This window comes from Monodon monoceros, unplaced genomic scaffold (assembly GCF_005190385.1).
Source record: "Monodon monoceros isolate NGI ecotype Baffin Bay Population unplaced genomic scaffold, NGI_Narwhal_1 Super_Scaffold_19, whole genome shotgun sequence".
NCBI lineage: Eukaryota > Metazoa > Chordata > Mammalia > Artiodactyla > Monodontidae > Monodon > Monodon monoceros.
In genome coordinates, this window is record NW_021703775.1 from 11,075,439 (window position 1) to 11,100,609 (window position 25,171).

The window sequence follows — 25,171 nt, forward strand, 5'->3', positions numbered from 1 at the left end:
GATCAAAACTACAATGAGATATCATCTCACACCAGTCAGAATGGCCATGATCAAAAAATCTACAAACAATAAATGCTGGAGAGGGTGTGGAGAAAAGGGAACCCTCTTGCACTGTTGTTGGGAATGTAAATTGATACAGCCACTGTGGAGAACAGTATGGAGTTTCCTTAAAAAACTAAAACTAGAACTACCATACGACCCTGCAATCCCACTACTGGGCATATACCCTGAGAAAACCATAATTCAAAAAGAGTCATGTACCAAAATGTTCATTGCAGCTCTGTTTACAATAGCCAGGACTTGGAACCAGCCTAAGTGTCCATCAACAGATGAATGGATAAAGAAGGTGTGGCACATATATACAATGGAATATTACTCAGCCATAAAAAGAAACGAAACAGTTATTTGTAGTGAGGTGGATGGACCTAGAGTCTGTCATACAGAGCGAAGTAAGTCAGAAAGAGAAAAACGAATACTGTATGCTAACACATATATATGGAATCTAAAAAAAAAAAAATGTCATGAAGAACCTAGGGGCAAGACGGGAATAAGGCACAGACCTACTAGAGAATGGACTTGAGGATACGGGGAGGGGGAAGGGTAAGCTGGGACAAAGTGAGAGAGTGGCATGGACATATATACACTACCAAACGTAGAATAGATAGCTAGTGGGAAGCAGCCGCCTAGCACAGGGAGATCAGCTAGGTGCTTGTGACCACCTAGAGGGCTGGGTTAGGGAGCGTGGGAGGGAGGGAGACGCAAGAGGGAAGAGATATGGGGACATATGTATATGTATAGCTGATTCACTTTGTTATAAAGCAGAAACTAACACACCATTGTAAAGTAATTATACTCCAATGAAGATGTTAAAAAAAAAAAAAGAATATAGAGGAGGTAGGGATACTTCCCAACTTGTTTTATAAGGCCAGCACAGCTCAGATACCAAAATCGGACAAAGACAAAAAAAAGGAAAGTTACAGACCAGTATCACTCATGAGTAGAGACATAAAATTCATTTAAACGGACTTCCCTGGCAGTCCAGTGGTTAAGACTCTGTGCTTCCACTGCAGGGGGCACAGGTTCGATCCCTGGTCAGGGAACTAAGATCCCACATACCACTCTTATTTTATTTTATTTTTAGTAAATAAAATCTAGAAGAATAATGAAGGACCATCATTGTCAAGTGGACTTTATCCCAGGGTTGCAAGGCTGTTTCAACATTTGAAAATCAGTGTAATTCATCTAAAGAGTAAGGAAGAAAAATGACATAATTATCTCAGTAGGTGCAGAAAGACACATCACAGAATTCACCTATTCATGACTTTTTAAAAAAGAAACCCACTTAGCAAACAAATTACAGAATAGTATGAAAAAACTCTACAGCTAAAATCATACTTAATGGTGAAACAGTGAATACTTTCCTCCCAAGATTGGGAACGAAGTACACGAATATCTGCTCACCACTTTAACTCAGCATCAGACAGCAGTTCCTAGCCAGTGCAGAAAGGCAAAACACAAACCAACCCAAAGAATACAAAAGGCATAAAGTGTGGAAAGCAAGAAGTAAACCTGTCTTTATTTACAAACAGCAAGGTTTTGTTTTGTTTTGGCTGTGCCGCGCGGCTTGTGGGGTTAGTTCCCCGACCAGGGATTGAACCCACGCCCTCTGCAGTGAAAGCACGGAGTCCTAACCACTGGAGTGCCAGGTAATTCCTCAGCAACGTTAAGTATGTAGAAAGTCCTAAGGAGTCTATAGAAAAGAAAAAATACAGTAGAACTAATAAGTGAATAATATAACAGAATCATAGGATATATGTCCAAATACAGAAATTAGATTTTTTTATATAACTGGAAATAATTGAAAAATGAAATTTAAAATATTGTTTACAGGAGCTTCAAAAAATAAAATATTTAGGAATAAATTTAATGGAAAATAATGTGGAAAACTGCACTGAAGAATACAAAACAATGCCAAGAGAAATTATAGAATAAGTAAGTGTTTATGAATTGTAACTCTCAATATTATTAAGCCATCACTTCCTCAATTGATATGTAGATCCAGTACAGTCCCAATTGTAATTCTGGCTGATTTTTTAAAAAATGGTTAAGCTGATTTTAAAATATGTATGGAAATACAAAAGATCTGGAAGAACCTAAACATTCTTGTAGTTACAACATAGATCTTGAAAACACTATACTAAGTGAAAGAAGCCAATTACAATAGATCGTATGTTATATGATTCCATTTATATGAAAAGTCCAGAAAAGGTAAATGCATGGAGATAGAAAATAGATTAGTGGCTGCCAGGGGCTGGTGGAAGGAGTGAGTTGGGAGTAACTGCTAATAGGTATGAGGTTTTCGCGGGGGTGGGGGTGATGAAAAGCTTCTGAAATGAACAGTGATGATGATTGCACAATTCTGTGACTGTTCTAAAATCCACTGAATTGTACACTTCAAAATGGTGCATTTTATGGTGTGGAAGTTATATCTAAATAAAATTAAATTAATGGACTTAACACTGATTTCAAGACGAAAATTTCAAGTTATACTAATCAAGACAGTGTGGTATTGGCATAAGGATACATACATCAGTGTATCAAAATAGAGTCCCAAACATAAATAAATAAAATAAAATGAAATGAAATTTCAGACAACTTAAAAAAAAATAGTCCAAAAATAAATATGCACATATTGTTCAGTGGATTTTGTTGTTGTTGCTTCAGATTATTTTATCAATGCAATAACACTTTAAAGAATGTACTCTTACTAGCACCAGATTGATCCCAATGTAATAGGAGGTCTCTAAAGCTTTTGTTTTTAAAAGAGATATAATATTTAAATTTGCTCCAAATTGGAAACCTCATTTGTCAATTGATTTTTGACAAAGGCAGCAAGGCTTTATATGAGGAAAAGGTATTATTTTCAAGAAAGAGTGCGGAACAACTAGATAAACACATGGGGGGGAAATCACCTAGACTCCTGCCGTGTATATCACCTATAATGAATTCAAGAGAGATCACAGACCTAGATGTAAAAGATTAAACGATAACTCTTCTAGCAGAAAACAGGAAGCTATCTTCATGACCTTGGTTTAGGCAGTTTCTTAGGACACAAAAAGCAGTTACCGTAAAATAAAAAGGTTGGTAAATTAGCCATCACCAAAGTTACAAACTTATGTTCATCAAGAGAAACAAGAAAGTGAAAAGGCCAGCCCTAGTCTGGGATGAAACCTTCTCAATACATATATCTGACAAAGAACTTGTATCCAGAATATAAGAATTCCTACAAATCAATAAAAGATAACTCAATTTGTTAAAAAAAAAATGGAATACTTAAATAGACACTTCACCAAAGAAGACAAAGGAAAGGCCAGTACGCACATGAAAAGGTGCTCGATAATACTGGTCGTCAGGGAAACGCAAATTAAAACCAGAGTGAAATGCTACCATGTATTCACTAGCATGGTTAAAATTTAAAAGACTGGCAGCATGAAACGCTGAAGAGGATGTAGAACAGCTGCATCGCTCATACATTACGGAAGAAGTCTTAAGAAGTTTTAAGAAAGCAGTTTGACAGTATCTTAAAAAGTTAAACATACACCTACCATATAGCCCAGCCATCCCACTCCAAAGTATTTATCCAAAAATGAAAATGAAAGCAGATGTCCACAGAAAGACACTGTGTACACTTTCATAGCAGCTTGATCCTTAATGGTCCAAAACTGAAATAGCCCAAATGTCTGTCAACAGATGAATGGATAAAATAATAGCGGTATACTTATACAATGGAATACTGTTTGGGAAGCAAAAGTAATCAACACTATACAACATGAATAAATCTCAAAACCTTTATGTTGAGTGAAAGTAGTCAAATCCAATGAATATTGAGTCCTTATGGTTTTATATAAGAAGTTCTAGAGCAGGCAGGAGTAAACTGTGGTGATTATGTAAATCAAAGCAATAGTTGCTTCTGGTGGGGTTGGGATTGACCAGAAAGTAATTTAAAGAGCCCTCTGTGGGGACTTCCCTGGTGGCACAGTGGTTAAGACTCTGCACTCCCAATGCAGGGGGCCTGGGTTCCATCCCTGGTCAGGGAACTAGATCCCACATGCATGCCGCAACTAAGAGTTTGTATACCACAACTAAGACCCAAATAAATAAAGAAAGAAATAAAATATTAAATGAAAAAAAAGAATCCTCTGTGATGATAAAAATGTTAAATGTCTTGATTGGTATGGTAGTTACACAAGAGTTGATAAAAATCTCTTCAGACTGTACACTTAAGAGTTTGTATTTTATTTTGTATATTATACTTCAGTTAAAAAAAATCAGTGTATTACACCTTTAAGAGAAGGATCTCAAATGTTGAGATTTCAGACGCCCCATGGAAACATTTTCAGATTGAGGAACCTTATTTTCACTCATTATATCCACTTATGCACTTGATCTCATCATAATGTACCAACTGTCCTAGTTTATGGAGAAGCACTTTTTGCAAATTGTTGTAGTAACAAAAGTGAATACTTATTGGACATAGACATTATGTTTCAGGTACCTTATATACGCTAATTTGTTTAATGCTCATCAGAATTCTCTGAGGTAGACATTATTATTATTCCATTTTACAGGCAGGGACGTTGAGTCACAGAAAGTTGATTGCTTAGCCTGAGGTTACATAGATAGAGCCAGAATTCCAAGTGAAGCCATCTAGTTTCAGGACTCATGCTCTTAACCTCTCCTCTGCTAAACCTGCTGGCATAAAGAAGAGCCTTGGTCAAATATAAAGAAAATCTTTTTCTTCCCTATTTTATTTATACCATAAACACATTCTAAAAATTTATACATTAGAGAAGTGAAAGCATGGCCAAAGGTGTGTTTTATTCTTAAATATATCGTAAATCCTGTAGATTTTTAAATCCATGAACTTTAAAATGTACTGAAACTACCTAATGTGTGCATGTTATGTATGTTTGCTTGTTTATTTAAACTCCTCTAAAACTGGAATTCAGACTAGCAACTTGAGAACCTGGTTGTTTTTGTAAACAGTATGATGTTTTTAACTTTTTCTGTCCCTCCTACATTCCCAAATGGTATATTAAAGCCAGCACCCAGCCCAAAGCTTCCACTATTAACTCTCTTTATAGGGTTATTGAATGTGAAGCTACAAAGGAAAATATTATAATTTTATGAATTTCTATAATGTTTCTCATTACAGCTGAAGGAATAAAATTAAGAATCTCAAAAACGGTTTCCAATGGAACAGCTAAACCTGCTACTTCTGATAATTTTGTGAGTATAGTATATATTTAATAGCGTCTCAGTCTTTAATACTTTAGAAATCTATATGAGTGTCACATTCACTGACCTTCAGGAGAACACTTTTTACTAGGTTTTTTTGTATGAAAATAAATGTTACTAAGTAGTGATACTAGTTAAGTCTGACAACTGTACTGCTGTAAACCCTCACTTTTCATGTGCCGTCATTGGACCAGCGGCACAAACCTCACCTGGGAACTTGTTAGAAACACAGAATTTCAGGCCTACACCAGATGTACCGAATCTAAATCTGCTTTTTAACAGAATTCCATAGATGATTCACATGCACATTAAAGATTGAGAAGCTTTGTTATAGTGAAAGTTTGTGTTAATTTTTCAGCACTTTTATGTGATTTTTGAAGCTATTTCAGATAACATTTGTTGTCTATTGGAAAGGGACTTTTAAACCATGTAAACTTGAATAAAACATTAAAATATTGGGTAGAGATGAGTTTTTAAATATTTTATGCATATTATTTATGCATAAAAGTGGTAATTATAGAGTAATTAAACAAAATGGAAATGCCTATCATACAGTTTTATATTTGGCTTTCTTACAGTTACATATGTTGTGGTTAATAAGGTGTAAAAATTTACGTACGCACCTAAGTTCTGACAGGATGGATGGTGTATGAAACAGTTTCATTTGTTGGATTTGGTAAATTCTCTAATCCTTATTTTTGGTAATTAATAATTCTTTAAAATGTGTTATTTGAGTAGTTTTATGGTAATTTAACTAAACTTTAAAAAGCTCCACAGTTTTAATTATCTGGTGTTAGAACTATTAAACTTTCAGCTTGCTAAGAGATTTTCCTCTTATTTTAGGGATATGTTTCAGTTTATTTTAAAGCTCAGTATTTGCACACATAGCAAGGGAAAATGTTTTCATTTCTCTAAATTGCGTAGTCAGCTCTTTTTTTTGGCGGTACGCGGGCCTCTCCCGTTGCGGAGCACAGGCTCCAGACGCGCAGGCTCAGCGGCCATGGCTCACCGGCCTAGCCACTCCGCGGCATGTGGGTTCTTCCCGGACCGGGGCACGAACCCGTGTCCCCTGCATCGGCAGGCGGACTCTCAACCACTGTGCCACCGGGAAGCCCAGCTCTTTTTTTTTTTTAGATAATTTATTTTATTTTTTAATTAATTAATTTAATTATTTTGGGCTGCGGTGGGTCTTCGTTGCTGCGCGCGGGCTTTCTCTAGTTGTGGTGAGCGGGGGCTACTCTTCATTGTGGTGCATGGGCTTCTCATTGCAGTGACTTCTCTTGTTGCAGAGCATGGGCTCTAGGCATGCGGGCTTCAGGAGTTGTGGCACGTGGACTCAGTAGTTGTGGCTCATGGGCCCTAGAGCACAGGCTCTGTAGTTGTGGCTCACGGGCTTAGTTGATCTGCGGCATGTGGGATCTTCCTGGACCAGGGCTCAAACCCGTGTCCCCTGCATTGGCAGGCGGATTCTTAACCACTGTGCCACCAGGGAAGTCCCGTGTAGTCAGCTCTTGATCAGAACTCGGGGACCTTGTCTCTCCTTGATTGACTCATTTCTACCCAAGATTCACTCAGAGAATTGGGGTGCCTATTAGTACTGGCTCAGTTGCTTTCTCTCTCTCTGTAAGTAAGCAAGATATAATTAATGCTAGAACCAGAGGATTCCATGTAGCCATTTTGATTTATTTTATATTATAAACCAAAATATTCAACATACCTTTTATTTTTCTTACTCCCAGTGAGATAAGTAAGCAAGTTTCTGTTGAAAAAAATATTTAGATACCCCAATTGACCTGCTTTTCTTTGCTCCTACAGAAACATGAGCACTAAACACAAGTGACTGAAATAAATAGGCTTTTGTGAAGTTAGAATATCTGTGCCGTCATCTCTTTCTGCTGAAAAGTTATAAACTCATAAAGTGAGCAGATTAGGAAGCATACTGAATGCTGGAGGCAAGAAATTCATACAGATCAATATTCATGCTGTTTTCTATCTTACAAACCAACTCTTCGCGTTTTTACTGTGGTTTTTCAAGACAAACAAATAACACCTGTGCATCTAACCAAAACCAGAGAAGTACAAAAACCCAAAATCCAAGTGTTCGTTTGACTGTTTAAGAAAATACTGGCATAATTTTCGTGTGGCCTAAGTGTCAACTTCTTAGGCTATGTAGAAATTAAAGGAATGTCATGCATTTGAATTTAAATGCTTAAATTATATATACATTCTATTTAAAAATTCTGCTTTCAGGCACTATTAAGCAAAAGCTAATATGTAAATATTTATTTCTACAGGATGAAGATTTGAAGTGGGTGGAGGAAAACATTCCCTCTTCATTCACAGATGTGTAAATATCCTCTACTAAAGTTTGAATCTAAAATTTAGGCTGTAGTATAAAGGGATAATTTTCATGCTTTGTTATGTGCTTTTCAAAACTCTCACCTCTGTCTGTTTTTATAGGCCCCCATCACTAGTGTATGACTGATTAACTTCATACCGAAATGCAAAGAAAACACAGCCCTGCCTTGGTCTGTCTTTCTCCTTCCTTTTTCACTGTACAACAACTCTATTAATACTCCTGCCCTATAACCAACTCCAACATTTTCTTATGTAAGTTTATCAGGATCAGAATCATTTTGTCTTAACTTTAAAATATGGAAGAATTCAAACTTTTTTTTTTTAAACACGTGTAACCACGATACCATGTATGGTGGGGAAGCTTTTGGAGGAAAAAAAACATGAGCATAGGAAAACTAGAGGGCAGAGGAAGCCCCTCCGGGAACCTGGAGCTATTCAGGTTCTTCTTTATCAGTGTCCTTTATGACACACAAATTCCAGATAGCTGTTTCCACAGTAGACAACAGGATAGCCAAATATGATGTTTTCACATGTTGTTTGTTCCTTTCCCTGCTCCCATCTACTTCCTTTTCAGATAGTTTCTGTCTAGTATGATGTCACATTTGCCTGAAGAATTTCCTTTATGTTTCTGGTCATGCAAGTATGTTGGTAATAAGTCTGTCAGGTTTTATTTGTCTGAAAAAGTCTTTGTTTTGGCTGTTTGGGAAGCTGTTTTTGCGGGGTATAGAATTCCTAGTTGACTGTTTTTTTTTCAGCACTTCAAAGATTGTCACTTGAATGTTTTCCAGCTGTCATAGTTTTAGAAAGAAGTCTGCTGTACTTCTTCTCTGTTCCTTCATATGTTACCTGGGTTTTGTTCTGTTTTGTTTTTGGCTGCCTTCAGGACTGTCTCCTTCTCTTGGGTTTTTCTTTTCTCTTGGGTATATACCTAGAAGTGGAATTGCTAGATCGTACGGTAACTGTATGTTGAACATCTTGAGGAAGTGCCAAGCGGTTTTCCCAGAGCCGAACCATTTTATAATCCTATCAATAATGTATGAGATTTCCGATTTCTCCACATCCTTGTCAGCACTTGTAATTGTTCACCTTTTTGGTTTTAGATCTCTTAGTGGCTGTGAAGTGGTATCTCATTGTGCTTTTGAGTAACTGAAATTTGAACTATCTTGTTGAGGGACTGGTGTTGTATAATTAAACTGTGGTAACTGAAATTCACACATATCAGATTCATATGAGGTAAGAACTGCCTTTACATTATGAAACTAATAGTACACTATTATACTTTTTTTCTTTTAATAGTCATAAAAGGAAAATAGGTGTATAAATATCCTTCACATGCCTTTATGATTTCTTTTTTCCTTCCTGTATATCTGAGTTTATCACCTTCTCCTGTAGGTCTTTCTTTAGTGTTTCTTACAGTATGGGTCTGCTAGAAACTAATTCTTCCAATTTTATTGATGTGAAGTGTATTTGTTTGCCCTCCTGTTCAAAGGATGGTTTTGCTGGATATAAAAATCTTGATTGACTTTTGTTTGAGCTCTTCCAACACATCCCTCCAATATCTTCTGGTTTCTGTTGTTTTGAAGAGAAGTCAGTTTTTAGTTGTATTGTCCTCATGTGTGTACTGTGTCATTTATTTTTTGCCGCTTTTCAGATTTTTTTCTTTACGTTTGGCTTTCCACAGTGTGTGTATGATGTGCCTAGGTGTGGTTTCCTTTTTGAGTATTCTTGGAATTTGTTGAGCTACTTGGATTCATATCCCCACCCCCTTTGGTCATTTTCCAGTGCCTTTAACTACCTATTTTTAATATTTTTGTCCAGGTTTTATAAATGTTTCTGTGGGAGGAATCATCTGATTTCTTTCCACCTTTACCTGCTATCTTCCATTTTTTTTACTAGTTTCTCTGTAATCCTTTTTACTTCTTTCTTTATATCATTTTCGTTTTCTTAGTAGTTTTCTTGCCACTTATTAAATTTTTATTTAACTTTGTTCTGCCTTGGGTGCCTTGTAATTTTTTTCTTCATTGCTGGGATGATTTTGTCTTTTTTTTTTTTTCCCAGAGTTTAATGGACTCTTTGAATTTCTTCCTCTTTTGTTTTTATCCATTTTTGCTCTTGGTTTTAAAATTTCTTATTGTAGTTTTTAACATCACCAAATATTCTTTTTAACTTATTTCATCTAATTTGGAGTGTTGTGTTATAGCTGTAGCTTTCTTCTACTGTAAAACACTTTGATTTTCATTTTCCTTCTTTTTTTCTTCCTGCACCATTATATGGAATTGGTTTTGTTTGTTTTTCCTTTTCCTAGGCATTTGGTAGTGAGAGTTCCTAGTCTGAGTGCTTTCTTCCATCAGTTGCATAAATTATAGTTTTATTTATGGAAAATGTTGATGGGATGGAGGTATGGAGAGAGGGAGGTTGGTGGTGTCTTATTTTTCTTTTATTTCTACAAGATCTTTAATTTTCCCCTTTTACTTCCTTCTTTTTACTCATGGTACTGGCGTAGCTCTGAGGGTACCACTCCTCCATGTATCTGATTCTCCCCTGAAAACCATGATTGTTCAAGACTGCTACTTTTAGTTCCACTCAATTTAAGCCCCTTCCCAGGGGCAGATACTGTGAACTACCAAGTCACTGGCCTTTAGTCAGTATTTTGGAACTTAGTGTTGATTTTTCTTGAAGAGGTTTGTCTATACTTTGTCTAAATTCTCCTTCCCCTCTACTCTTTCACAGAGTCTCTCAAACCTCTCTTTCCCTACTCTCAGTACCCATGAACTTGCAGTGACAGCAGGGAATTTGTTGGTATTGGCATTTATTTCTCTGTTTACATATAATTTTAGGTTTGCTGTGTTCTTCTGGTTATGCTGAAGACTGTGAGTTGTGTGTGGTTTTGTTTGCAATCCTTAGGGACTTCATGGAATTTTGAGCAAGGGTGTGTGGAGAGATTCAGATTAGGTGGCAACCGTTATCTTCCAGATTTGGAAATTCACTACTGAGTACTTTAGAAGGAAATCACCTAAGTAGACTAACCCCATACTATGCCACCACTTCTTGGTGGAAAGCAATAAGGCTCCTGGGCAGTTCTCCTTATGTCTTAGAGAGTCATTAGTCTCTACAATTTCCTCCTGTAAGTAGAATGTCTGCCTGATTACAAAAATTCCTCTGGAATATAAAAGAGCAAAATGTCTTCTTTTATATTCTCATGAACCATTTATGTGAAACGAGTAGAATTGTATAATCCAAGATAGCTTCCAGCATTTTAGGTTCTTAGGAACCTGTGTGTCCATTCTGAAAACTTTAACACAAGAAGTTTAGCACAATGCTACCCAAAATTCATGTGCAGTTTACGTGGCAAGTTTAGAAACTGGACTTCATGTACAGGTAAACACTTCTTTACGCATCAATAGAAGTGGACCAAAAATTTTGCAGGTCATAGGACAATTTAAACAGATCGTGAATAACCATATGATCTAGTGTGTTATGTGATATTCATATGGTATTCATTATGGCTTTTCTGTGTCTCTGATAAGCCAAAAAGACCAGCTTAGCATAGTTCTCCTTCCTCTTCAATGCACTGAGTCCATCTTAATAAGTTTTAAATAGTCATTTACCTCACAAAAGGAACCATTTTGGAGATTGCAGTGTTTATCTGTAAACGAGGTGCTAAGCACTCAATGGGCTGTCTTCTGGGCTCCCAAGGTTCTGGATCATCTTTCCCTAAAGCAGTCTGGATTTCCCTTAATATTATTCCAAGCCATATAAGTTGGCTCCTTCCTCACATCTAGTGAGGCCCCGACTTCTCTTTCTTCTGTCTCCACCATGGGCTGCACTCGTAGTAGCATCCTCTGGACTGTGCGTGGATGTGACTTTCAGGTTGTGACCTTGGCATGCAGACCCTTTGGGCTCTCCCTCTCAGTGCTCCATTGCACATCGAAGCTCTACATTTGTCTTTTTATCCATATAATCTTTCCCGAGCAAAGGTTCTGTTGCATAACTTTTTCTCTCTTCAGTATCCTTCACCGGTTTATGTCAAGTCAATGGTAACAATGACATAGGATTGAACAAATACTTGATACCATAAATACCACCTTTCATAATATGTTGACTCATCCATCTTTTTAAAAATAGGTGTATCTTTTAATTAAATGTCTGTTTATTTAAGATGTACAACATGATAATTTGATATATATGTACATAGTGAAATGATGACTGCAGTCAAGCCTATTCATCCCTCTTAAGTTCTCACAAAAGTACATGACATGTGGGTTTTCAAATTAGATAGCACATCACTAGCCAAGATATTTGTCCAACTATTCAAAGTAAAAAATAACCAGGGGCTTAAAAAACAAAGATATAATTGGATGCCCACTGTGTTTGGAATTATTCTTCATCATGGTTTAGTCCTTGATATTCTTCCAACATATTAGCCTCTAGAATTGCTGATTTTTGTTGTTGTTTCCATTTTGAAGTTATAATTATTTTCATGTATCAGCTAATTTTTTAACTGAACTTTTTGAAGTATAGCACCCATTCTGGAAAGTGCACAAATTCTAAATAAGTATATAGCTCAGTAGATTTTTAATATAAGCATACTCATGTAACCTGCACCCAGATACCCAGATCAAAAACTGGAACATGGGCTTCCCTGGTGGCACAGTGGTTGAGAGTCCGCCTGCCGATGCAGGGGACACGGGTTCGTGCCCCGGTCTGGGAGGATCCCACATGCCGCGGAGCGGCTGGGCCCGTGAGCCATGGCCGCTGAGCCTGCGCGTCCGGAGCCTGTGCTCCGCAACGGGAGAGGCCACAACAGTGAGAGGCCCGCATACGGCAAAAAAAAAACAACAAAAAACTGGAACATCGCTAATATCCTAAAAACCATCTTCTTGTTTTCCTCTCAAATCATGACCCCACTCTCCCAAAGCTACTGCTGTGCTGATGTCTGTAACTGTAGATTACTTGTGTCAGTTTTTAAAATTTGATCCCTCAATAGTTCATACCTCTTTGGGGGGCTGTATAGTATTCCAGTTTACCTATTTGGGGCCTGTTAAGAACAACACTGCTATGAATATCCTTCTCCGTGTCTGTTGGCAACACTAGGTATTCACTTCTGTTGACTTTGTCTTCCAGGAGTGAGACTTGGTGGATCACAGGATATGCTTAGATTCAGCTTTGTAGATACACTGCCTTTTAATAACATTGTCAACTTTTTTTTTTTCTTTTATTTCAGAGCCCTTCCAGTATTAGTGGATTCAGATGAGGTAAAATATATTTTTGCTTATGTCTTGGAGCTATTATTTTCACAAAGTAGAAATGTATTTCAAAAGAAGCTCTGAAAGTTACTTTTGAAAATGATTACAAATTGAGCAGATTGAAAGACTGTGTTGAGTTGTGGGTAAAGTTTTAAAAAACTGGATCCTCATTTAAAACAGGAGCAAGATAAATGCTTATTGGTGTGAAAGGAGGGAAGAATCCTTTTATGAGGTTTTGAGTCTATGATTTTCTAACATCTTAAGATGTAAGAGTTTAGAAGACTTCAAGGTGGCAGTTTGTCTAAATCAATCTCTTATATTTGTAGATATTTTCCTGGGGTATTAAATAAAGTTTCTAACTGAGTTACATTTACTAAGTAGGAAATGTGAATAGATGATGTGGATTTAGGAAGGTTTTTTTGGGGAAAAAATTAGTTATAGATCATCTGGACACTGCAGGGTGGCCCAGGACAGGAAGACGTCTGAAGTGTAAGGATTAAAGGATGGACGTGGGGACCACCAGTTTCTCCGGAGGAAGAGTAGCGGGAAATGAGTGGTAGCTAAGGAGTAATTTACGTGGTGGCTGTAGAATATGAGAGAAGCTACAGCTCTGTTCATTGAAAGGTCAGGGAGAAGACTGGCATCAGTGCGGGGATTTGGCCGCAGTGGGATGGGAAATTTTGAGGAGGCTGCCGTATATATGCACCTTGCTACAAAACCATTGAACTCCAGGATTTATAACTCTATGGAAAGATATACCCTGGAATTACTTTTAAAAGGGCATTTGTAGTATTCATTTGATAAATAATTGATTTGTAATTTCAAAAATACCTAAAGTAGTAGAGTCAGGCAAATCCCTAGATGAGCTCTATGCCTAAGAAATCCATTTTAGCTCTGTCCCTGCCTCACACTGGTGATTCTGAATTAGAAATTTTACAGTTTTCTGAACTTAACAGATAATTGATTATACTCCATTACTAGAAGTCTGGATTATATGGTTTTCATTTTCCATATCTAATATTTCTGTGTATATCGTGGCGTGTACCCCACAAAATTGTGACTACTTCGTAGAGACGCTATAGAGAATTCTGTTAGGACCTGGAAGGAGCATCAACATTTTGATGAATAACTTCCCTTTTTTTTTAAGGAAATTATGACCAGATCTGAAATGGCAGAAAAAATGTTCTCTTCAGAAAAAATAATGTGATTGGAACCCAGATAAATGAAGCTTACATAACAGTGAAGGACTTCCTCAAGACTAAAAGAGAACTCTGTTTTGATACAGTACAATAAGTTTTTATTGCATGATCTTGGAAATCTATGTACTAAAACTAAGAATTCAGATGGTGGGAGGGTTCTGCAACCCTTATTAAGCTGACTCTTGAATGCCAGTTTAATGTCCATTAAATTGCCTAGACTTGGCAATGACCTGAGAGAAGTATTATAATAAAGATAGGCGCCCAAATGCCCTTAGCTGATGGGTGGCAGGCGTGTGGGTTTGGGTTCTCTTTTTTGTTCCTGGGAAATATGACAATTTAAAACACCTTTTTTTTTTTTTTTTTTTTTTTGCGGTACGCGGGCCTCTCACCGCTGTGGCCTCTCCCGTTGCGGAGCACAGGCTCCGGACGCGCAGGCTCAGCGGCCATGGCTCACGGGCCTAGCTGCTCCGTGGCATGTAGGATCTTCCCGGACCGGGGCACGAACCCGTGTCCCCTGCATCGGCAAGCGGACTCTCAACCGCTGCACCACCAGGGAAGCCCTAAGACAACTTTTTTACATCAACACTCCTACTGTTCTTCCACTGACCTTTGTTTGATTCAGGTGATGCGATTCTTCTGAGGTGTGGTAAAGCAGTGTCTCCATCTCTTGGGTTTATAGTTACTAGATGCAGTAATAATTCTCTTTGATTTTCATGCTGAAGCAATTTGATAAGAAGTAAAACTTGGTTAACATTGGAACATAAGGATGTTTATATGGTTAGGTTTGCTCTGTGTGTGTGTGTGTGTGTGTGTGCACATCTGCACAAAGCCCTTGTGTGTAATTATCACCACACACATCAAATCATAGCATTGGTCTTCTCTGTCTGAGCTCAGGGGAGCACAGTACATGGAGAGAGGTTATCCAAAGATCTGCTCTGCCACTGTCCCCTCCCTCAGGCCAGATATCTGTGTGCTGCTGCTGAATGCCTGGGGCAGGTGGGGTCCCCTGGCCACATGGCTCCACCAGAGCACTTCCTCCCTGGCGAGCTGGGAGGCTCATACCAGTGAACCTTGAGGAAACTAGAACCTTCTATGTAATCCTAGCATATTTGGTTTCATAAAAAAAATATATATTTAACTGCATAGTGCATCACTATTAATCTTGTAACTAATTTTTAAACCTTAAACCATGTTTTATACATTATTTTCTTACATTATATATGTAATGTGTAATTGGAAATTAAAAAAAAATTTTTTTTTAATGCAGAACGTTCTAAACTTGAAAAGCAGTTGAATATAGCATGATGGAAATGGTGAATGTTTTGCTGCTCTCCTGACCAAAGATACAGCCTAGTGAACATTTAGAATAGGAATTAAAGTTAGAATCCTATATGTCTTTCTTTGAAGGAGTTCTAACCTTGTGAGTTGAGGATGACTTCAGAGGTTTTTCTTGCAGTACACGGCCCCTCCCACCGCGGAGCACAGGCTCCAGACGCGCAGGCCCAATGGCCATGGCTCACGGCCCAGCCGCTCCGCGACATGTGGAATCCTCCCGGACCGGGGCGCGAACCCGCATCCCCTGCATCGGCAGGCGGACTCCCAACCACTGCACCACCAGGGAAGCCACCAGAGTTTTTGATTAAGCATTAAATTCTTAACCAGTACAAGCACTTAAATCATAACCTTTCATTGATTTTTTTCATTGTGAAGCCACAGAACAAAATGATTTCTTACAAAAGCCTGCGTTATGAATTGGCTTCTCATTTCATAGGAGTTAGTAAAAAAGCTTTCTAGGGCTTCCCTGGTGACGCAGTGGTTGAGAGTCTGCCTGCTAATGCAGGGGACACAGGTTCGAGCCCTGGTCCGGGAGGATCCCACATGCCGCGGAGCAACTAGGCCCGTGAGCCACAACTACTGAGCCTGCACGTCTGGAGCCTGGGCTCCTCAACAAGAGAGGCCGCAATAGTGAGAGGCCTGCGCACCGCGATGAAGAGTGGCCCCCGCTTGCCACAACTAGAGAAAGCCCTCGCACAGAAACGAAGATGCAACACAGCAAAAATAAATTAATTAATTAATTAACTCCTACCCGCAACATCTTCTTTAAAAAAAAAAAAAAATTTCTAGTAGTAATGCCTCTTGAAAGATACTTTCAAATTTATTTGCAGTAGTAAATATTGACTGCGTTGTACTGAGAAAGGTTTGGGACATCCTTCCCAAGAAAAGAACATCTAACAGTGTGGGTTCCCTTCCTTATTTCTGTTTCTGCCACAATAATGGGCTCCCACCTACCATCTTTCCCAGCATTTATGTCCATTCTGGTTTTGGTGTATTTTACCCTCAGCCCAGTTGTTTCAGAGCTGACCAGTGCCTTCTTGTTCCTAACATTTGTGTCTAATACCAGTCCCCAGATTTTGAAGCAGATTGATCCCCAACTCATAGGGCTCTAGTTGAATTTTGAAATGTAGAATCCTGGGTTTCCAGCTGCAGATGTCGTGGAGTGCGAGTGGGGAGTTGATGGTAACTGTGTAGTAATAAGGGAAAATGCTTCTCACATAACCTTGATAGTGTTTATAAAAACACTTCTGTCTGCAGCTGGCAAGAAAAATGATGCTGCCGGTATGGCTCAGGTGCACAGCGAAATGCAGACTTTTCTCCAAATCACAGAAAGCAGTATTTTCTCCTGATAACCTCATCAGCAATGTTTTTCAAGGGGCGTATACTGTGTCTGTCACCTTCAGCGGCAGTTGTGTTTGTTGGTGGCTCGTCAGCTGAATCGAGTGTTCCTACAGAGGGCCTTCTCGGCCCCCTCGTGTGCACAGGAGGGGCTCCCTGGGGCTGTAGCCGTAGTTCTGATGAAGGACCCCAGGGAGAAGTCACACTCAGAGCCACCGTACAGCTCGTCATCCCCGCTTCTGCACAAAGTGTCCAGAAACTGGGCATCAGGGTCTTTGAGGCTGTCACATCATTTTATTCTTAGGATGCCATCAGGATGGGTTTCCCTGTTAATGCAGGGATCTGAGAATAAGAGTCCAGTTTTATGTGTTCCTAGGCAAAATGCTTAAGTGTTTTTATTATGCAGTTCATGTTAGGTTTATGTGAAGTATGAAATTTGCTTAAAAGGGAATTTTCATGATTTGAATTAGATTAGTATTAGTATCTGCTTTAGTGGAGCTTTAAGTTAGTTTATTTCAAAAAATAAGGAAAAATAGATGAATATGTGAATTTTTTAAGCCCAAGAGATGATGCTCCCATACTTTTTACCTTTCCTGTAAAGAAAATAATATTTAAAATCTTTCACATATCCTGTAGAGAGTACTGACTTTCCCCCTCTACGGCAGTATATTATATTTGCACTATTGTAATGTGAAGACTGAAAGTATAAAAGACATACATGTACATGAAAGTATAAAACGATTTTTCAAAAGGGATTTGAGCCTATTGCACTAGGCCATACAGGACTGGTTTATGAGACGTATTATGCTAGATTTATAAGTCCCTAGTTTTGGTACTTGTGTCTTTGTATGATCAATAGCATGTGATAAGCAATACAAAACACCATGCCTTATAAGAAAGAAGTTTAACATGTTGGTTAAAGTACTAAATTACATAGCGAATGTATATAAGTGACAAAACTAGGTTTAAGGAAATGTACATTATAACACAGGAGCTCAATAAGAAACTTCTTTAGAACTAGGAAAACATGTATTTGGGAAGAAAGGGGCTTAAGAAGTTATATATTTTTATTTAAAAGGTTAAATTATTGTATTATTTGGAAGAAGGTGCTCTGAATGTAGGACAAAACTATTTCAAAGATTTTTGTTTGAAAAAACTGATGTATTTTTGTGCCTTAATATTTGTTCTGACAATAAAATGCTTTCTGAAATTTTGGATGATCATTCTTTTTTTTTTTTATTTTTGGCAGTGTTGGGTTTTCGTTGCTTCACGCAGGCTTTCTCTAGTTGCAGCAAGCGGGGGCTACTCTTTGTTGCGATGCACAGGCTTCTCATTGCGGTGGCTTCTCTCACTGCGGAGCACAGGCTCTAGGTGCACGGGCTTCAGTAGTTGTAGCGCATGGGCTCAGTAGTTGTGGCTCGCGGGCTCCAGAGCACAGGCTCAGTAGTTGTGGCGTATGGGCTTAGTTGCTCCGCGGCATGTGGGATCTTCCCGGACCGGGGCTCGAACCCGTGTCCCCTGCATTGGCAGGCGGATTCTTAACCACTGCGCCACCAGGGAAGTCCGCGCCAGGCACTTTAGATACGATATCTTAATCCTCTAACAAGCAAATCACATGTCCCTCAGGGGCCCAAGGTTTATTTTCATCCTGTGGGCCCACCGTCTCCTGGGGCCTGTCATCTGCATCCAGCCAGCAGAAGGGGAGAGTTGCTCCAGCCTGGGGATTTTGCGGGGCTAGACCTGGAAGTGGTGCCCATCACTTCTTAGCCTATTCCATTAGCAAAACTCAGTCACGTGGCCACACCGAACTGCCAACTGGACTGGGAAATGGCACGGGCCGTATCCCTGCCTGCTATTCTAACTGTGAGAGGAGAACAAGGATTTTGGTGGACAACCAAGGCTTCTGCCACAGGTTATTTGGGGTCACTGGCCTAGGGGAGACTTCCAAACCTATGTTTTTCCAATTTTCTAAGGTCAACATATTGAGAAATAAATATGTTAAAGGGCCATAACTAGGCTGTATGATATCAGAAACTTTAGAAACATGTGTTCTCAGATCACAGCTGAGTCCATTAATCAATAAAACCCATCTGGCCCCAAGTAGATGGGACGTAGAGAATTTTCTTCATGGGAATTCTCCCAGCCTTGGGGGGTGGTCAGGATGGGTAGTCCCAGAGGAAAAGTAGGGTCTGTTGTCATGACTGTGATGACAGTTCAGGGAGTGTTGGGAGTGCTGGAGAGTGCCAGGCTTTGTTAACCGTTGTGGTCTCATAGTAGACAATGAGGGAGGTATAGCCACTTTATACATAAGAAACTGAGACAGGGTGGTTAAATAACTTACCCAAGGTCACCCTCCTGACAAGTGACAAAACTGGTACAATACCAGCTATGGGTGAGAAGTGTCCTTTAAGCGTTGTCCTCAAAGTCCTGGGGAGAAGGGAAATTTCATTTAACAAACATGTGATTGCTTGTTAGAGGATTAAGATATTGTATCTAAAGTGCCTGGTGCGGACTCCCCTGGTGGCGCAGTGGTTAAGAATCCGCCTGCCAATGCAGGGGACACAGGTTCCAGCCCTGGTCCGGGAAGATCCCACATGCCACGGAGCAACCTAGCCCGTGTGCCACAACTACTGAGCCTGTGTTCTAGAGCCCGCAAGCCACAACTACTAAGCGCACATGCCACAACTACTGAAGCCCGTGTGCCTACAGCCCGTGCTCCGCAACAAGAGAAGCCACCACAGTGAGAAGCCCACGCACGAAGAGTAGCCCCACTCACCACAACTAGAGAAAGCCCATGTGCGGCAACAAAGACCCAACGCAGCCAAAAATAAATAAATAAATAAAATAAAGTTCCTGGTGTACAGGCCTTCCCAAGACAGATAAGGTTAGTATAAAAAAAATGCAACAGTTTAAAAAAAAAAGCAACAGTGATTGTGGTAGATGCTACTGAGACTCAGTTGAAACAAACTCCACATTCAAACACATTCTAAGGTTTCTTTACGTGCATTAAAATGAAGTTACCCATGGTAGTGTATATATGTCAATCCTAATCTCCCAGTTTGCCCCACCTTCCCCTTCCTTCCCTGTGTCCACATGTCCGCTCTCTATGTCTCCCTTTCTATTCCTGCCCTGCAAATACGTTCACCTGTACCATTTTTCTAGATTCCACATATATGTGTTAATATACGATATTTGTTTTTCTCTTTCTGGCTTACTTCACTCTGTATGACAGACTCTAGGTCCATCCACATCTCTACAAATGACCCAATTGCATTCCTTTTTATGGCTGAGTAATATTCCATTGTATATATGTACCATGCATAAAATAGCTAGCTAGTGGGAACATGCTATATAGCACAGGAAACTTAGCTCGGTGCTCTGTGACAACCTAGATGGGTGGGAGGGAGGTCCAAAAGGGAGGGGATATAGGTATACATATAGCTGATTCACTTCATTGTACAGCAGAAACTAACACAACATTGTAAATCAATTATACTCCAATTAAAAAAAAAAAGATTGTTTCCCAACTGACTCAGAGAGAGATGTGACTACAGGACATGAGTCATAGAGATGCGTTATGAAAAGCCCTTGAGCCACCATGGCTGGCTTTGAAGATGGAGGAAGGGGCCATGAGCTAAGGGATGCAGGTGTCCTCGAGGAGCTGGAAAGCTCAAGGAAACAGATTCTTCCCTGGGACCTCCAGAAGGAGCTCAGCCCTGCTCACGCCTTGATTTTAGCTCAGGGAGACTCATATTGGACTTCTGACCTCCAGAACTGTAAGATAATAAGTTTGAATTGTTTCCGATACCAGTTTGTGATAACTTGTTACAGCAGCAATAGAAAACTAATACAGGTTCTGAGTCTCTCTGGCAGAGAAATGTGGGATGAAGGAAGCACATGGAAGTTTTGGTGCTCCAAAGCACAAGGGCGCATTTCCCTTTCAGCTGACCTTCAAGGGAAGAGTGCACGCCTGGGAAATATGGAAGAGTTGTGCTATTCCATGAGCAACAGTGGTCTCTGCCAGAATCATGTGACACCACTTTTTGGCACATGGTGGACATACATTAATACTGAATAAAAGAATCAGCAACTAAATTAAAAAAAAAAAAATGAAGTTACCCCAGGCATGTCCTGTGCCCCTTCAGTGATAGTGGATTGACAGCTAAATTCCTACTAACATAAGCTGGTATGGTACTGAATTCGGATGTAAATAATTTTGACAGTATTTCCTTTAAATCATTTGGGAAATAATAAGAAGCTCCAGGCAAGTTTATGTACAGGAATGCTTTTAAACACTATCCAGCAGATGGTGCCAAAGTAATGTCTCTGAAGAGGGCTAATCTCTACTTTTGGCCTCTAATTCTTGCCTTCAAAATTTTTATTCATTTACTTTTACTTACCAAATGCCAATTTAGGGATAAAATTAAAAAAATTTTTTTAAAATGTAAACAGAGTACCACCATCCTGGTAAAAAAAAACACAAACTTTTCAGGTCTCCCTGGTGGCGTAGTGGTTAAGAATCCACCTGCCAATGCAGGGGGCACAGGTTCGAGACCTGGTCCGGGAAGATCCCACACGCCGTGGAGAAACTAAGCCCGAGCACCACAACTACTGAGCCTGCACTCTAGAGCTCGTGAGCCACAACTACTGAGGTCACGCGCCTAGAGCCCGTGCTCCGCAACAAGAGAAGCCACCGCAATGTGAAGCCCGTGCTCGGCAACGAAGAGTGGCCCCAGCTCGCGGCAACTAGAGAAAAGCCCAAGTGCAGCAACGAAGACCCAACGCAGCCAAAAATAAATTAAAAAAAAATAAAACAAAAACTTTTCCTTTAGGTATATTTCCAGTCTCTCTCAGAATTAGAACTTGAAAGCTCCAAGGGACCTCTGAGCTCATTATACAAATGAGAAAATAAGGAACCAGGAAAGCTTCCTTGGCCCCAGGTCTCTCAGGCCAGAGTGGGAGCCTGTCTCCTAGATTGCTTTTCTCAACTCTGGATCCTCAGGGTCAGAGGGAGGAGGGAGGTGCCCCAGGCAGGTTGAACTGCACATGAAAACTTGAAATATACTTTCTATGATTTGGTTATCCCTTGCTACGTCATTTTATAGTACTGTGCTGTCTTTCACTCTAGCCACCAAACTCTTGTCTCTACATAAAGAGTCATAATTCTGATTCTCTGGTTCTTAATTTGATAAGTGGACATTTCCTTGAGGCATAGTAGACTCCAGAGAGTTAAAGACAGTGTCTATTTTATTTTTAATGCTACTGAACATACTGATAATAAAATATTCTATTCTAAATTTTATCTTCCTTTTTTGTTTTTTCAATTTATTTTTTATTTTTATATTTTTGGCCGTACTGCATGGCATGCAAGATCTTTGTTCCCTGACCACGGATCAAACCCGCACCCCTTACAGTGGAAGCGCAGAGACTTCCACCGCACTGGACGGCCAGGGAAGTCCCCTTTCTTTTTTTAAAAAGGAAAATTAAGTGGGGAATGAACAAGCTGGCCTTTTCACTAAGAAATTGCTTTTTAAATAATGGATTTATTATTATAAAATGTATTTGTGGATTTCAAGTTCAGATAATGGAGAATTACCTTCTGTTGAACCAACCTTACCCGCAGACAACAACTCTAGATAAAATTTAAATAACAGCTACTTTGAAGACATCGGAGAGAGACAGAAACAGGGAGACACTGGAAGGTACTCAACACTTGGATGAAGGGAATTGTACTGGGTGCATTTCCCATTTTTATGGCTTTTACACTCAGGGCAGGCCACAGTTTGTGCCGAGTGGAGATTAAACCCAGATATAAAACCTGAATTTTACTTGAGCTGGAAGACAGAAATTAGAAGAACCACAACAGCTGGAAAGTGAAAGAATTACTGAAAGAGCGAACCAAAGAAAGTAAGAACCATATTCTGTGTATAAACCTCCCAAGTCACTGGCTTTCCCTCAACTATGCATGTATGGTGGTACAGACTCCATGCCCCCATCTAAGGCTAAAAAAATGAAGCTAAGATTTCTGCTAACATAAGAGACAAAGTTTGGCTAGAGTCCAACCATGTAAACTGCTTAAAAACATAATGTGGGGTGACATCGGAGAAAATGGGGACTAAGGACCTCTGAAAATGTATCATATAAACAATGGAAATCCTCATGAAAACTTTCAGAATTAACCTTTTTGAACTTTGGAAATTGACCAGTCTTGCAGCAACCTAGGGAGCATTTATTCAATAAAAATTCCTGAATTTCAGTAAGAATATCAAGCTTGGCGGTGTTCTGATTTGTCCTACTACCATACAGCTCAGCAGTAGCCTTCACAATTAAGGGTCTACTTTCCCAATACTGCAGGGGGGCAGAATGGATTAAAGACCTAAGTTAAGACCTGAAACCATAAAACTCGAAGAGAACACAGGCAGAACATTCTTTGGCATAAATTGTAGCAATATTTTTTTGGATCCTTCTCGGAAGGCAAAAAAAAAAAAAAAGCAAAAATCAACAAATGGGGCCTAATTAAACTTAAAAGCTTTTGCACAGCAAAGGAAACCATCAACAAAACGAAAAGACAACCTACTGAATGGGAGAAAATATTTGCAAATGATATGACCAATAAGGGGTTTGTATCCAGGATATATTAACAGCTCATACATCTCAATATCAAAAAAAAAAGAAAAAAAAACCTGAGTAAAAAATGGGCAGAAGACCAGAACAGACACTTTTCCAAAGAAGACATGCAGATGGCCAACAGGCGCACGAAAAGATGCTCAACGTCACTAATCATCAGGGAAATGCAGATCAAAACCACAATGAGAGATCATTGTCAGAATGATAACCTGTCAGAATGGCTATCGTCAAAATTACCACAAATAGGGGCTTCCCTGGTGGCGCAGTGGTTGAGAGTCCGCCTGCCGATGCAGGGGACGCGGGTTCGTGCCCCGGTCCGGGAAGATCCCACATGCCGCGGAGCGGCTGGGTCCGTGAGCCATGGCCGCTGAGCCTGCGCGTCCGGAGCCTGCGCGTCCGGAGCCTGTGCTCCGCAGCGGGAGAAACCACGACAGTGAGAGGCCCACGTACCGCAAAAAAAAAAATACCACAAATAAAAAATGTTGGTGAGGATGTGAAGGAAAGGGAACCCTAGTGCACTGTTGCTGGGAATGTAAATTGGTGCAGCCACTATGGAAAATAGTACTGAGGCTCCTCAAAAAACTAAAAATAGAACTGCCATATTATCCAGCTATTCCATTCCTGGATATATATTGGAAGAAAATGAAAACAATAATTCACAAAGATACATGCACTCCAATGTTCATAGCATTATTTACAATAACCACCAAGATACGGAAACAACCTAAGTGTCCATCAACAGATGAATGGATAAAGAAGATGTGGTACATGTATACAATGAAATACTACTCAGCCATAAAAAATGAAATTCTGCCATTTGGAACAACATGGATGGACCTGGAATGTATTATGTTTAGTGTAATATCAACTCAAAGAGAAATACTCTGTTGTCACTCACAGGTGGAATCCAAAAAATAAAACAAATGAAAGAATATAACAAAACAAAAATGGGCTCACAGATATAGAGAACAAACAAGTGGTTATCAGTGGGGAGAGGGAAGGAGACAAGGGCAAGATAGAGGTAGGGGATTAAGAGATACAAACTCTTAATTATAAAACAAATAAGCAACGAGGATATAGTGTACATCACAGGGAAATATAGTCATTATTTTATAATAATTTAAAATGGAATATAATCTGTAAAAATAATGAATCACTATGTTGTACACCTGAAACTAATATTGTAAATCAGCTATATTTCAAACTTTTTTTTTAAGTTTTTTTTTTTTTTTTTTTTTTTTGGTTGCGCTGAGTCTTAGTTGCGGCAGGCGGGCTCCTTAGTTGTGGCATGTGAACTCTTAGTTGTGGCATGTGTGTGGGATCTAGTTCCCTGACCAGGGATCGAACCTGGGTACCCTGCATTGGGACCACGGAGTCTTATCCACTGCGCTGCCAGGGAAGTCCCCTATACTTCAATTTTTAAAAAAATCCAAAACCCGTGAAATTTAAACAAACAATAAAGTTAACAAAGCTAAAGGTTTGTTCTTTGAAAAGATAAACAAACACAATGAATGTCTACCTATACTAGTAAAAAAAAAGGAAAGAGATCGATGCGCTTCCCTGGTGGCGCAGTGGTTGGGAGTCCGCCTGCCAATGCAGGGGACACGGGTTCAAGCCCTGGTCCAGGAAGATCCCACATGCCGTGGAGCAACTAGGCCCGTGCGCCACAACTATTGAGCCTGCGCTCTAGAGCCCGCAAGCCACAACTACTGAGCCCGTGTGCCTAGAGCCCGTGCTCTGCAACAAGAGAAGCCACCGCAATGAGAAGCC

General features: G+C 39.6%; 1 protein-coding gene across 4 annotated transcripts in view; it reads left to right on the forward strand.

Annotated features, from left to right (window-relative positions):
* The window catches only part of TMEM87B (transmembrane protein 87B), a 51,534-nt gene extending 33,489 nt beyond the window's left edge, over nt 1-18,045 (forward strand). The window contains exons 16-19 of one of the 4 annotated variants that reach the window (XM_029231892.1): nt 5,216-5,289; nt 7,593-7,645; nt 12,881-12,911; nt 14,050-18,045. In XM_029231892.1, coding sequence (XP_029087725.1) covers nt 5,216-5,289; nt 7,593-7,645; nt 12,881-12,911; nt 14,050-14,109 — 218 coding nt within the window. In that variant the 3' untranslated portion in view covers nt 14,110-18,045. Of the gene's footprint in view, nt 1-1,890; nt 5,011-5,215; nt 5,290-7,592; nt 7,646-12,880; nt 12,912-14,049 lie in introns of those variants that run through there. The other 3 variants (XM_029231890.1, XR_003794897.1, XM_029231891.1) reach the window with 3 other exon arrangements.
* The last annotated feature ends 7,126 nt before the right edge of the window (nt 18,046-25,171 follow it).